Genomic DNA, 14751 nt, shown 5'->3' on the forward strand with positions numbered 1-14751 from the left:
TGGAGTCACTAATCCATACATCTATTTACCATAGGAAGCACTTGCACTGTGGCACTGAACAGTGCATCTATAACCAGCAAAAACACATGAGGCAACAGCAAAAATGGAAGGGATACCCACGCCAATGGTGCCAGGTCTAACAAGAATTATCATCTTTCTCCAAAAATTACCAATAATTTTAATCAAATGTATATTCAATAATGCGCACAATGAACCTTATCACTATTAATTACTGTAAAAATATTTAATACATTTTATTAAACTACATTTCTGTGACCATTTCCTTTTCAAATAGTTTTTATTATTGCATTTTTGGGGTGAAATATATATATATATTTATAAATTAAAAAAAAATAGTCTCCTAGCCTACATTTTAACATTTTACACCCCAAAACATGTAATTATAAAAACAACTATAACTTGTATTTTATTTGTTGAGGCCACATAAAATGCAACCAGCTCCTAAGTAAGGCAATGCTTTTAAAAATATGGTAAGTTCTCCTGGGGTCATGATTTCAATGACCCAGGAGACTTGCGTTGTTTTTTCTAGTGTTGCTGGGTGGCTGCAGAACTCCCTACAGCCCACCCTCAACATAAAAAAATGGTGATGCCCCTGCCCTTCTAGGGGCATCACCAAAAACAAGATATGTGTAAATATCCCTACCAGGACATTATGCAGTGCTTCTTGAAGGAGCAGTGGATACAAAATGAGCAGCTGTAGGCGTCCATTTATTATTCACTTTTTGCTTTTTAATATATTTTTTCTGAGTGTCCCAGTCACACCCGGGACACTCACTGTATTTATTTTTTTCTAAGGTGCAGGTAGAAAGACTGACATAGCCCTTTATAAAAAAAGAAATAGCACAGCTCAGGAGCAGGCTTTTTGTTTTTCTACAGGCTGCCCACCTGAGGCTCCCCGGACCATTATTTAATTTGGAGGGCCACGTGGGGAGACCCAGGGCCATCGCAGCCCCATCAGCATGGTCTTTTATTTATGTTATAATGGCACGCCCCAGTGCCCATCGGGCCACACCACAACTTCTTCCATAGCTTTTTTTTTTTTTTTAGTGATGTGCCTCTAGTGCCCCACCCTCCCAAGCCACCCCACAGTACGTCCACTATTAGGGGTTGTGAGGGCGCCTAGGGCCCCTGAATGCCTGCCGGCTCCCCTGCTTGCACCCATCATGGGTACAGCAGGAGCGGGTATTGCTCCGACCCCTCTGGAGCAGTTTTCTTTTGCTCCAGCGGGGCGGGAGCATTCAAAGCATTTCCCTACCCAAGAGCATGGGTAGGGAACAGCTTTGTTCTCCCATCGGGCGGGAGCAGCTTTGTGCTTGTAGGAGAACTGTAGAGAGGTCTGAAAGGATAGTCCAGTCTTTCCAAAGACCCTACTACATACACCCATCATCTGAGAGAAAGGTCTAAAAGGAGAGGGCCATCCCTCCCCACACCCTACTACACACATCTTTTACCAGAGAGAGACGTCTAAAAGGAGAGGTTAGTCTCTTCCCAAACCCTACTATGCACACTCATCATTACACAGAGGTCTCAGGAGCAAGGCCAGTCCCTTGACAAACCTTACTAGCACACCCATCATCTGAGAGCGAGGTTTAAAAGAAGAGCCCATTGCCTCTCCACATCCTACTACGCACTCCTAGTATTACAGAGAGAGGTCTAAGAAGAGAGTCCAGTCCCTCCACACACCCTACTATGCACATCAGTCATCTGAGAGAAAGGTCTAAAAGGAGAGGGCCATCCCTCCCCACACCCTACTACACACAGTCGTCATTTGAGAGAGAGAGGTCTGAAAGTAGAGGCTAGTCCTTCTCCACACCCTACTACGCACACTCATCACTGGGGAGGCCACACCAGAGAGGCCAGTCCTTCCACACATCCTACTACGCACATCAGTCATCTGAGAGAGAGGTCTCACCAGAGGGGCCAGTCCGTCCCCATACCCTGCTACGCACACCTAGAATTATAGAGAGAGGTCTCAGCAGAGAGGGCAATCCGTCCCCACATCTACTCCCCACATCTACTATGTACACCTGTTCCTACTTTTCACACCTCTCATTGCAAGAGTAACGACAGCTCAAAAAAAGATTGCTGCTGACATGTCTTGATATCAGAGGCACAATAACTAAGCAAATATTTTCTATTGAATATTTATCAGTTTAATACACACATTTTCAAAAGATTTTGCAAACTATTAACTAAATCCTCTTTTGTTTCAATAAAAAACATTATTTTACTAAAGTAATATCAGAGTACAGCATATATTTTAAAGTCATTTTACCATACATACACTCACAAAAATAATTAAAAAACACAAGAAATTCACTGAAAAAACCCACAAAGGTTAATGTAACATTATAGTTAGGTGTAAAAAAAATATCTGTTTTCCTTTTTAAAAAAAAAAAAACACAACTTTCGAAATTCCCTGAATAAAACAAAGGTTAAAGTAATGTTCTAGTGAGATGAATATGTCGGTGTCAACATTAACGTTTTGAACTAAATAGACTACAGATATTCCCCAGTTATAGCTAGCAGAGCTAACTATAACTTGCGCCCCTGCCACGCACTGCTTATAACCTCACATATGACATCACTCATGACATGTTCTATGACATCATTTATGACATCTCAAATGACATCACTGATGACAGTAAGATAACAGCCCCGTCTTCTGCAGTACCAGCCACCAATCCCTCCTGCTGTAGCAATCCCCCCCACTCAGGATCAACATCTATTCTAAACAAACCTCAACTTACTTCCAAATGTGTCAGGGGCACTCAGTAGCACCACCACAAACCAATACCAGCAACTAACAACCTTTGCATCATTGGAAGCCGTTCACCGCCAGTGTGCTTGTGTCATGGGTGATCACTGCCAAGGGTCCCTGCAAGCAACATTTATCTAAAATGGAGAGTGCCATAGCAGGCGGGGGGGGGGGGGCACCCTGACCTGTAATATGGAACTTTATACCAAGTACAATTAAAAATCTCAATTTGAAAACGAGGCTTAACCAGAGACTTCCATTTAGGGATTGCGTCCGCCGAGTTTTTGCAAGAGCGTTGTGGTAAAACCGATATACAACATGTGAGAATGTTTTTTGCTCTTTGCTGTGCACGTGTTTCTAACCCATTGAGCATTTTTTTACTCTGCTTTCCCACCAGCGCAAAACTGCTTTTACTACAAATGTTGACAAGTAAAAGCTCTCGTGTCTGCTGTCATGACAGAAGGAAGCGCTTAGGGGCTCCTACGTTTGACATAACAATAGTATTTACTACATGAGAGTTTCAGGGATTTGGCAGGATTTCCTACTTGGGCGCCAAAGGTTGACGCCCCCTTTTTTTTCTTCTTGTGCAGCTTGAGAACTTCAAAGGCGATAAAGCATGGTCACAACCACCAGGTGCAGGAAGAAAGGAGCTTGAAGGGTGGACAGGATCCCACAATGGAACACCTGCAGAACCACATCAAATTAAGGGATCAGGTCCCACCAACAGGGAAATGCAAACAAATCATCGGTTTCTTATGCACTTACCTTTGCTGAGGGCGAGAACAGACGGGGCGGCCGTCTCGCGAGGCTGGAGGACAAACACATGCATGTCTGGTGTAGGAGTTTTAGGGTTTGTGTCCTTCGCAGTTGCGTGGGGTGCAGTTTCCGCCCCTTGCACTGGGATGCTGACCGGCTTCCTGGTGCTCAGCTGATGAGCAAACAGCGTCTCCGTCCAGGTTTTTGCCCTGGTTTCTAAGGTGACGTGCCTGCTTGGATACGTGCTAAGGCTGTCTGGTGGGTCCCCCTTGGTAAACCAGGTGGACCAGGTTGGCTCGCTGTGCTTTGGTGCTTTTGTGGTTGTCCAGAGGGAATCCTCAGAAGATTGGATCGGTGATATCCTAGCCGTGGAAATACCAGCCTCCTTTGTTGACTTGGAGAAGAACGTTCCAGAATTTGCAGTGATGATGTCCTCACGTCCCGTCCCAGGCTCCTCTGCAGCATATTTACTGCTGTTAACGGTAACATCCCTTTTATCCAGGACTGAATCCACCAGCTTTTCGATGTCGACAGACAGCACTTCATTACTTCCAGGACTGGTAGGGATTTGACTCCTTTCTCGCATGGTTGAATAGCCCTGAGTGGTCCTGTAGGAGGCCAGGTACTTCTCGGACACAGGCGACTGGCCTCCTTGGTCATTCCATGGAATAAAATTATCATCTATAAAAATATTTTCAACCCTATGGCTCCCGGTTGAGATGGAGGGTTCTAAAGCGTTGGTTTCCACATTTGGGAAGCTATTCTGCACTTCCAAGGTGTTCCTCCTTGGGTCTATCACTGTAATTGTGTTGGTGCTTTCCACGTGTAGTTCTCTGCGTGTGCCTAGCTCGGGATTGATTTCGGAGAGCTGTAGTCTTGGACTTGTCACCAGGGATACAGTAGACACAGTTGGTCTCACGGTGCTCAGTCTTCTTTCCGTGTTGCCATCGTCGTGGGCAAAAAGTTCCAAGTCATTCCTTTCTTCCGAAGTTGCACCCAGTGTTTGGAAACCTGGACCTTCCTTGCCAGCCAACACTGTTTTGTCTTTTAGGTCTCCACTGTGCACGCTCGAAACAAATATTTCCTCTTTTTTGTGGTCTAGTGTATTTGTACCTTGAATAGCAGGTGCAGCAGAGACTTCAGCTGAAGACCCCAAGGTGTCCTGAATCTCAGGACTTGGCTCGGCTAAACTTGGTGGCTCAGTTTGACCAAATGTGGCAGGATACTGTAACACTGTCGTCAATGTCTGAGCTTCCCTTGTAGGCTCCACATGCAAATTATTGTCAATTGGTCTAGTCTGCAATGTGTGTTGAGATACCCCACCTTGAATGATCGGTGGGGACGTAAGAGTCTGTGAATGAAGATTTCCACCAAGAGGGAGTCTGGAATCACTAGAGGTCACAAAAGTCTCCAGCTTGGTCCCGTTGTCATCCTGTAAAGTCAGAATGTTCACCAACATAGGCTCAGTTGAGTCTGAATGTGGAGTACTCAGAAGTGCACCTCCACCTTCTGCTTCCAGTGGTTCCTGAAAGGGCTGATGGGACCCATTCCTTGGTGTGGTCTCCCTGGAGAGTTTGTTGGGCCCGTCAGCACCGACATCTTCAATGTTGGCTTTAAGTAGAGAAGGCTTGGAGAGGAAGAGGGTCACCAGGAAAGTCCACACCTGGAGCTCAGCCGGCCTCACCATCATTGCGACTGAGTTCCTCCGTGCCGAGACATCCGTGAGAGCGTGACCACAGCCTCCGCCTCAAAATTCAGCATTTACAACCCTGCCGGACAAAAAAACAGAACAACCATATTAGTACTGTGAAGACCATGTGGCTTTCATAGAATTTCATTTAGCAGAATACACAGAAACTTTGACAAATTTATGGCAACCTACCAACTTGAAACTATTTCTTTTTCATCTGATGTTTTCAATCAGTCGATGCTTTTTTAAAGAAGGAAATATGTAGCAAGACATTGGGAAGAGGCATGCTCTCCTCTCCCTGGGTCTAATACATCAGAAAAGACAGGGAAATGGCAGACCCAGCTTCTGAAGCTAGAAAGAGGCCCTATTAGCAAGAGAGATTCATTCGCACAGCAGAAAAGGTTTAAAATACTCATATTTATCCATATTTGGGATTGAAGGGAGCTCACGTCCTTGGATAAATCTCTTAAAAGATGTGTTACTTGATGCTAAAAACAGAAAGTGGGAGAGGTGAGTGGGCTGATCACTGAGGGGAAAGACTGAGCAACATTCTAGAAGAGTGATTTGGACTTTGAAGACGCATTGGCCGTTCTTCCAAGACTTGGCAATGGATTCAAACTCTTGCAGGCCCCAAAAGCCCAGAAACGGCTTATATCTTTATTTCTTTTTAATGCTCTTAATTTAGAGGCAAGAAAGCCTCCTCAAATGGCCTCTGTATGCAACAGTAAATGTCCATCAAGTGCCTAAAAACCATTCCACTGATTATCAGTGTGCACTACATAAGGAAACTCACCAGTCACCTCTTCACCAGCGTGAGACCCTCTTAGACCCCCCACTCACTGTTCTCCCACAGACAGTGGATGCCTGGCCCTGGATAGGGAGAACCCACTCATGAAGCATGTAATAACCACCCTTAGATTACAGGCTTCCAAAACCAACAATGAGTGTGACGCGTGTGCCGTGATCTTGTCCCACTGATACCTTCCATCTGTCCACTCTTTCATCGGCTCCTTCCCCCTCTGGCTTACTTTCTGCTCAGATCAGTCTCTTTAATGATACTGTTCCCTGGTTTCTTGCTCCTAAACCATGTGCTTAGCCCTATAGGCCTGGCTCCTAGCCCTGTGTCACGACGCGGCTCGAGAGCTCTATAGTAAAGACTATACAGGAGATGACGAGGGGAGGGACAACTTCACCGCCATTTTTGGCTACTAGTTGAATATGTTCAATACTGCGCTATGCTAGGAGCAGATGCATTACAATTCTGCCATTTGTATGACCTTGTTGTTATGGATTAGTCCTTGTTGTATAGCGCCAACATCCCACCCTCCAGCATCCTCTTGATACTCTAAGCGCACAGTAAGAATACATATTAACAACAACAAAAAATAAACAACAGCAGCAGAATTTCAAGAACTTGATTGTCGCATTGTGCGTCATGGACATCACACAGACCAGCCTCTTTTCGGTTATCAAAACAGAAATATATTTAATGAAGATATTCAATTAGAAACACAACACATATACAAAAAAGACAATTGAACCATGTTCATTGGCCCCAGTGATCACAACAAAAATCCAATAACTTAAAAAGATGTGTGTATAAAAGAACACTTAGCCTGTCTTTTTATAAAGAGGAGAAAAACATTCAACCCTCATCTCCATTAAATAATTTCTTTCAGAGACAGGCATATGTGTTATAGTGTTGATGGCGTTTCGGCCTCTTTCACAATGGTAAGGTCTCCATCAGGATATTGTTAAATATTGGAAACCTTTAGAAAGATATTCAAGTAAAGGATTAGAAAGAGTTCTGATAGAGGCTAGGGTAAGAGCGAGTAAAAGGTGTTGGAATGAACCTTAATAGGAGGGCCACCTAATGTGTAGCATCTCTCGTCTGATTATTTCCACTAGAGCTAAGTCGCCCACAATACAGATGGTGGACCACAGTGTAGTAGAAATGGTCTATTTACATACACAGACTGGTCCAAAAGGTACTAGAATGAATTAACAGTGGAAAGAATATGTAAGTCAATTAGCGGTAAGGCGAGATATACAATTTGGAGATAATGTGGAGGATGTGGATTGGTGCTCCCATCCTTCCCAGACATGAGCAAGACCACGGTGCTTGGTTGCCTCTGACAGCCTCCTGCCTGGACTCTATCCCAGGACATGCCCGGAGCCCTAGGGAAGTACATTTGTGCAGTCGAAGGGTAAGCTTGAGGTCAATCACGGCAGCCAGAGAACTGAGGTGGACAGCACGCATGTCAGTGAGGCCACCAGAGACAACACTGGGCCCCGGCATCAGGGTCCACCAGACTGAGTCTGAACTAGCCACAGCAGGCTTATAACACTAAAGACTAGGTATACACTACATATTTATATGATGGGGTAGTGAGAGATGCAGGTATGGATACGAAAGCTCCAACTGGCCCCCAGGGCTAGGACAAGGAGCAACAGATGATAGCCATGTGAGATTCAGGAATATGCCGCACATAGATTTATTGTGCTTCTCTCTGGCACAAGCCATGCTGCCAGGCACAGTTGACATGGTAGGCTCATGGACTAGTGATTCCCCTAAGTTACTCCCTGAAACTCTAGCTTGAACAAGAAATAGGCCTTAAGTAGAACAGGCACAAGGTCACCGTATTGTGTCTGAGGGGGACCTACCATCACCTTGGATACATATTATTATTATTAACATTTGTTATGCGCAAAACAAATCATCCTCAAGGGGGATCTCTCTGCGCCACAATAGCAGAGGGGCAGAAGGGAGACAACTAATTAGTGACTAAACAGCCAGGTTTTAAGATGTTTTTTAAACTGCCCTTGGTTGGGGCACGTGTGAATATCGTCTCGCAGCTTGTTCCAGTGGGAGGGCGCAAGATGCGAAAATGAGCGGCCTCCCATTTAGATTTTTTTAATCCTCCTCGGGCACAACAGCCGCCGATCACTCAACCTCACTTGCGGGAAGGAATACAAGGTATTAACTTTTTACTGAGGAAGGCCGGACCATGCCCCTGTAAAGTTTTAAATACCAGACACAAAGGCTTGAATACTGCTCCTTTCCTGATGGGCAGCCAGTGGAGAAATCGCAGGAGAGGTTCGGAAGGTGATCGAAAAGGCCGATTGAGGGCCAGACAAGCAGCTGTATTCTGCACAACCTGCAACCTAGAGAGCAAACCTTACCAATAGGGAATTACCATAGTCTAGCCTACTTACTAGTAGTGCCTGTATTAGAGGCTTTATAGCTGTAAAAGGAAGCCAAGGAAAAATCTTTCTGAGCATCCGCACCAGGCCAAAACATATCATTGCTTATAAACGATGCATCACCAATTCCACGTCAGCCAATATATCGTTAGACAGCTTGACATAGGTAACCAAAAATATAGAGAGAAAACAAAGGGTGGACCACCACCCCCACCCCCCCCCCCCATCCACCCACCTCTCCATTACAAGAAAAAATTGTTGATGAGAAAAGGTCATAAATAAAGAACTAAACATAACTAAAAAAAAACCAGAACATTTGTTTAGAAAAAGGATAAGGACACTGGTTAAAATGAAATTTGAAAATAAATTACATTAACCCATATTTATAACAATAGTTATAGTTTATGTACAATTAAACATGACGTGATTGGTCAAAACAGTATCACTAAAAATAATTAACAAAAATTTCTAAAAATTAGGTCTGGGAGAAATTTAATTTTGCCGGAGTAATTATGCATTAATCTTGTGAGATGAAATTACGTGATTGCACCATGGACGTCATTTGAGAGGTGTCAGGGGTCACATCTGTGACCTCTAACTGACTCCCTGCTACTCCTGGTGCTTCCTTTGCGACTCCTGGCACTTCCTTTGCGACCCCTGGCACTTCCTTTGCGACCCCTGGCCTCAGATGAGGCAAAGGTTTTGCCCCCTCTGAGGCCAGGGAGCAAGTTAGAGGTCAGAGCGGCGACCCCTAACGACCCCCAAATGTCATCCATGGATTATGCAAGCTTGAGTAATTAAGAGTAATTTGGCAAAATTCCTACCGCGGGAGCACAGACACAACAAACTAAGAGAGCGCGCAGCTGCGGCTACTACTGTTCATGTCCTGTACCGTTTAGTGCGATTTCCTTAGCGCATATTGCATCCGTGGACTCATTGTGGACGCAATTTCGCGTTAAACACCGGGTCATGCTTCTCACGTAACTACTTACAATTATGAGTAATTTTGCAGTAATTACGCTAGAGAGAATTATGCAAGTTATGTCCACCCTTAATAAAAATGTGTAGGGTAAAAGAAGTTAAAACTTATTAACGGTGCAATGGTGATGAAGAAACCATACGCATTCACAATGTAACCATTACCTGACCTTCTCATTACAGTGAATTAAATGCCATTTCTTGACCAGGAAGTACCCAAGTTCTAAATTCACCCTCTGAATACACTAAGAAGAGAAGGAGGCACTTGCCGATTACTGGGAAAATGGAACAATGTCTGGAATTCATTCTCTCTGAAATGTACTCTAATATTATGTAACACTTGGCAGCAGCAAACTGCACGAATTCACTGGTGAGCGTAGAGCAACGGTGAGGGCTCAACACACAGCCGCCACTTACGGCACTATGAACTGTCAAACTACACAAAACACCGGTTCTCCACAGTTGGAAGGTGCTGCTCAACCCTGATTAGGAAAGGCCATTGTAATGACTAGTACATGTCATTGGGAGGTGAGCTAAAACAAGACAAGCATTGGCAAAGACAACAGGTTTCACCTACAAGAGCTATTAGTCTTGGCAATGATTTACAGCACAGCTAAAAATAATAATAATTAATAAAAGCATTTTGACATGGCCACCACTAATGCAGGGGATAGGACAGTAAGCTGACAGTGGAGGGCAGGGGGTGGGACAGGAAGCTGACAGTGGAGGGCAGGGGAAGGGACAGTAAGCCGACAGTGGAGAGTTGGCAGGGGAGGCTGGAGCACCAAGCCGACAATGGACAGCGACCGGGAGTGGCTGCGGCAGCAAGCTGTCAATAGAGGTCCGGTAGGGCTGGAGCAGCAGATGGACATACGAGGGTGGGTGGGAGTGGATAAGGAAGCACACGGATAACAGAAGATGTGGGTCAGTAAATACACGGACATCTGAGGGTAAGCTGAAGGGCTCGGGAAACAAACAGACAATGGAAGGTATGCAGACGGTTCTTGGGGAGCAAACAGAAAAGGGGGTAGTAGGGAAGAAAGAACAGCAAGAGAGGGTGAATGAGGAGGATGCATTAATGGCGATTGAGGTAGGGCGAGAAAGAGGAATACAGAGGGGGTAGAGGTACGTGAGAAAACAGTTAGAAAACATATGCACTTTTGCAGAGTACTTAACCGTAAAGTAGTGCCTGAAGAATGATCAGTGGAAGGACACAAGTAGGGCGTCTATGCTCCAGGGGAGGAACAAACACAAGAAGAGGAAGAAAAGACTATGGAAGTTGAGAAATAAGAAGCAAGCAAATGAGGGTGACAATGAAGCCAGCCTCTGGTAAGCAATGGGCGGGCTCAAAGCCCACTATAAGCTAACAGCATGTCTCACAACAGACCGAGCATGCACTGTCTTGGGCAAGACCTAAAAACAGCTTCTTAACTCTTTCATTGTTGTACCACAAGTTGTGCTCACACTAAACTGAGACATGATGTCAACCATTACTTAAAGAAAACCTTTTGAATGCAGTGTCACACCAGAGGACATAGCTTTATTTTTAACAAACTATTGAGAAGTTCTGTTGGAAAAAACTAGGGGGAAAAATAAATAAGCACTGCGGTTTGAAGTGGGCCCTGGTGGTCACTGCCACAAAACTGTAAGCCAAAGTTTCTTTCACAGGGTAAAGGGGATGAATTACTTAGGGTGCCTGAAAGCTATAGAGACATCGTCTGTGCTGCTCAAATTTGCAACTGTATTAATGTTATTATTCTAAACTGACGGTGGACCATTTCAAGTTAAGCTATTGAGAAATACTGTTGAGGATAGGGAGCGCAGATCCCGGGATTGTAGCAGGGACTCTGGGGTTAGACTGCCACCGAGCTTTATCCCGGGACCGCTGCACTCCCTACAAATAAAGCTGAGGATGAAATCTACTGTAGTTGGTGAGCAGTGTCTTCACAGGAGAGTCTGGAGCCATTCAGGTAGGATGTCAATTCTTTATTTCATGTCAGGCCCTTAGTTACAGCCGCACCCTGATAGGTCATGTTAGGACTTCATTCGCACCCTTCCCCCACACCAGTGCAATGAACTCCCAGGCTTCATTCGGATCACAGACAACAACATTCCATGGGTCATCACATTCTCACAGCATCCACGCTCAGCATTCCACAGGATGCCCACTCAGCCATGCACACACAGATGCATCACGTCACCACCACACCATCCACCCGGACATGTCATGCCACTACTGACTGCCGTGGGTTACTGATGGTTATTGAGGGCACAGTGTAAAAAAAAAAAAAAAGAAGCCGCAGTAGATTGGAATGTGTAGACACATGCAGAAAAATTCTAGCTTTTCTTTATCTAAAGAGTGCAAAAAATAAACATACCTTCTGCTGGTCATTGAAAGCTATTAAAATGGAGGAGAAGAAAGAAAAGCAGTGTTCTGTCTTTCATTGCCTCTCACTGCTGGCTCTGGCAGCAGGCATTGTGACATCAGAGCTCGACTGTAATAACTTATATAATCGAGTTCGGATATATTTTCTTTATAATCTGCGATTGAGTGTACCACAAGTCACCGATTAGAAAGAAATTAGAGATGTGCATTCATACAGGGATTACAGAATCCCATGCATTATAGTCCTCTTAATCACCCTTTCCAGAATGCTCATAACATCCTAGGTTCCCCAAGCCTATGACACATTCACAGTTACAGAATACAACATAACCTATGTTATTTTTTTGTTTTTTATATAAAGCGCTCGGATACCCTCGGGTCTATTCTTTCCCTCCAGCACAAGGCGTTTTGATCCAAACCCAATCACCTACTTTGAAATACATTTTTTGTAGGTTTCCCATTCCTAGTATTCAACAGATCCTTCACTTCCTTTGCTATCTTTCCAAACGTTCCTCGACCTTTCTGAAATCCACCCTCTCGTCTTTACTTATACTATTTTTAAGCCAACAAGTATCAAGTTTGTAACCTGGTTCTGTATCTCCAACAATATTAATGGTGAAAATTAGATTGCCACATCGGGCGTACTCCTATATGTTAACAATGTAGAGTGTCGCGCTTTCCTCTAGGACAAGCCGTTTTTCACCGCCAGCTGTATGGATTCTTCTACAACTGATTGAACCGTTCCACCCGACCGTTGGATTGTATATTTAATTACCTGTCTTCTTGTGCTTCATGCCACATTGAAGATAATACTCAACTCTTTGCTTACAAATTGAGGTTCACTATCTGAAACAATCTCTTCAAGGTAACCCCTCCCTGAAAAACACATCCTCTAAGAACGCTATTGCTGCTTTACTGGCAGACTTCTCAGTGATCCTCAACTCTGGCCATTTAGATAAATATTCAACCTAAACCAAAGCATAGGCTTCTTTCTTTGGAATGACTCCAAATGGACCCAGAACATCACTCCCCAATATTCTACAAGGTCTGGTTGCACATTCTATCAGTAAACTCTCCCTGACACAAGGTTTGGTTGCAAATTCTATCAATAATCTCTCAGGGAAACAAGATTTGGTTGATCGGTCACTAGAACACGCACTACAATCACGTACCCAAGCATCCAACAATTTTTCCTATTGCCGGCCACAAACAGAAATCTAAGGTATGCCTTTTATTGCTGACACTGCAATCTGGAAAATCCTTTTCCTCAGTCCTACTGGGGTACCAACTTTGTTTCCACTCATCAAAATACCTTTTACGACCATTAATTCTTCCTTCACATTAAAGACAGAACCAAAGACAGTGCTCGGTTTCCTCTCCTATGGTAAATCCCTATCTAAATAATGAAGCACCCATTTCATTTTCATGTCCTCATTCATCAATCTTTCCTATAATTCCTCGAATATAGTGATCTCTCGTGCACTCCAATTATTGATATCCTCAATGATGAACGGCACATCACACTTCTCTTCTTTTCTGGGAATGAAACCTGTATCCAAGACCAAACATGACAAGCAATCAGCATGCACATTATCCGTTTCCTGGACATACTGTATTCTAAACTAGTAGATTCACAGCTTAGCAGTCAGGTGAGTCACACTGGCTGACAAAGCCCTCTCCTTCGCGGTAAGGGAACATGAATAGATGGCTTGTGATCCGTTCTCAGAACAAATCGGGTACGGCCCACGGATTGCCTAAAATGATCAGCAGCCAATGCACATGCCAATAACACTGTCTCAATCACTGAAAATGTTCTCTCTGATGTTTTCAATGTCCTTGAAGCACACGACACCACCCATTCCTTTGATCCGTTGCATTGTAACACAGTGACAAGACCACAAGCACTTGCATCTACAGCAACCATACATTCTTTGCTGATCTCACATGATCTCAAAAAGAAAGCTCCAATCAACTAATGTTTAAGTTCTGTAAATGGCTCCTGTTGCTCGTTACCCCATAAGAACATTATATTTTACTATAAAAACATTAGGCTATGGTTTACCTTTTGTGGCATATTTGTCAACTAATTTTGAATAAAACTCGGTTAGATGCAGAAAAGATAATAAGGGTTTCTTAGTTTGTGAAGTTAGTGCCTAAAGAATCACTTGAAAGGGGTTTTGTTTGCATTTTATACGATAATTGGCAGTTTGCTATCCCTACTTTATCACGTTTAAATTTGCATTAGGACTCCTTATCTGTCAAACCTTTCTTCTCCAATCGACACAGAACATTGTTCATATTTCCACTTATCTTTTCCTTGTCACTAGAATGTCGTCCTGGAAACCACAGCAACATTTATCCCTTCTAATTTATCTTTCATCAGACGAAAGACTGATGGTGCACTTGTTAACCCGAACGGCATTCTATGAAATTGAAACACTTCTTCAGGAGTAACAATACCTGTCAAGCTCTTAGGTTCCACCTGTAATTCTGCCTCATGGTAGGCACTGGCTAAATCTAGAGAGGAAAAAATAGTGGTTCCAATCTCCACACTAACTCATGTAGATTAGGAAACAAGCATTTACAATGCAATGGTCTCGGCATTGGTAAAGTTAGAGCTATTGGCATTGCTCATGACATTATTTTTGTTTATGTTTTTAAAACATTTAACCCCTTCCCTGCTCATGACGGAACCGTTCCGTCATGAGCCACGGTTGCCGTGTGCTCATGACGGAACGGTTCCGTCATGACACGCCCGTTGGCGGCCGCTCCACCTGCGCGGCGCTGTTTCCCCGCCTGTGCGGGGGGACAACGCAAATGGGCGGAGTCATGACGGAACCGTTCCGTCATGAGCACAGCCCAACCGTGGCTCATGACAGAGCGGCTCCGTCATGAGCACAGCGCCACCGCGCTGCCCCCCCGCACCCCCCAGCACCGCGGCGGAATTCCCGCCGCGGT

The 14751-nt window shown here is 44.3% G+C and overlaps 1 protein-coding gene across 3 annotated transcripts in view; it reads right to left on the minus strand.

Annotated features, from left to right (window-relative positions):
- The window catches only part of PRRT3 (proline rich transmembrane protein 3), a 232992-nt gene that overhangs the window by 55518 nt on the left and 162723 nt on the right, over positions 1-14751 (minus strand). For all 3 annotated transcript variants that reach the window (XM_085624293.1, XM_085624292.1, XM_085624294.1), the window contains exon 2: positions 3545-5304. In XM_085624293.1, coding sequence (XP_085480419.1) covers positions 3545-5225 — 1681 coding nt within the window. In that variant the 5' untranslated portion in view covers positions 5226-5304. The remainder of the gene's footprint in view (positions 1-3544; positions 5305-14751) is intronic.

This window comes from Triturus cristatus, chromosome 9, assembly GCF_964204655.1.
Source record: "Triturus cristatus chromosome 9, aTriCri1.1, whole genome shotgun sequence".
NCBI lineage: Eukaryota > Metazoa > Chordata > Amphibia > Caudata > Salamandridae > Triturus > Triturus cristatus.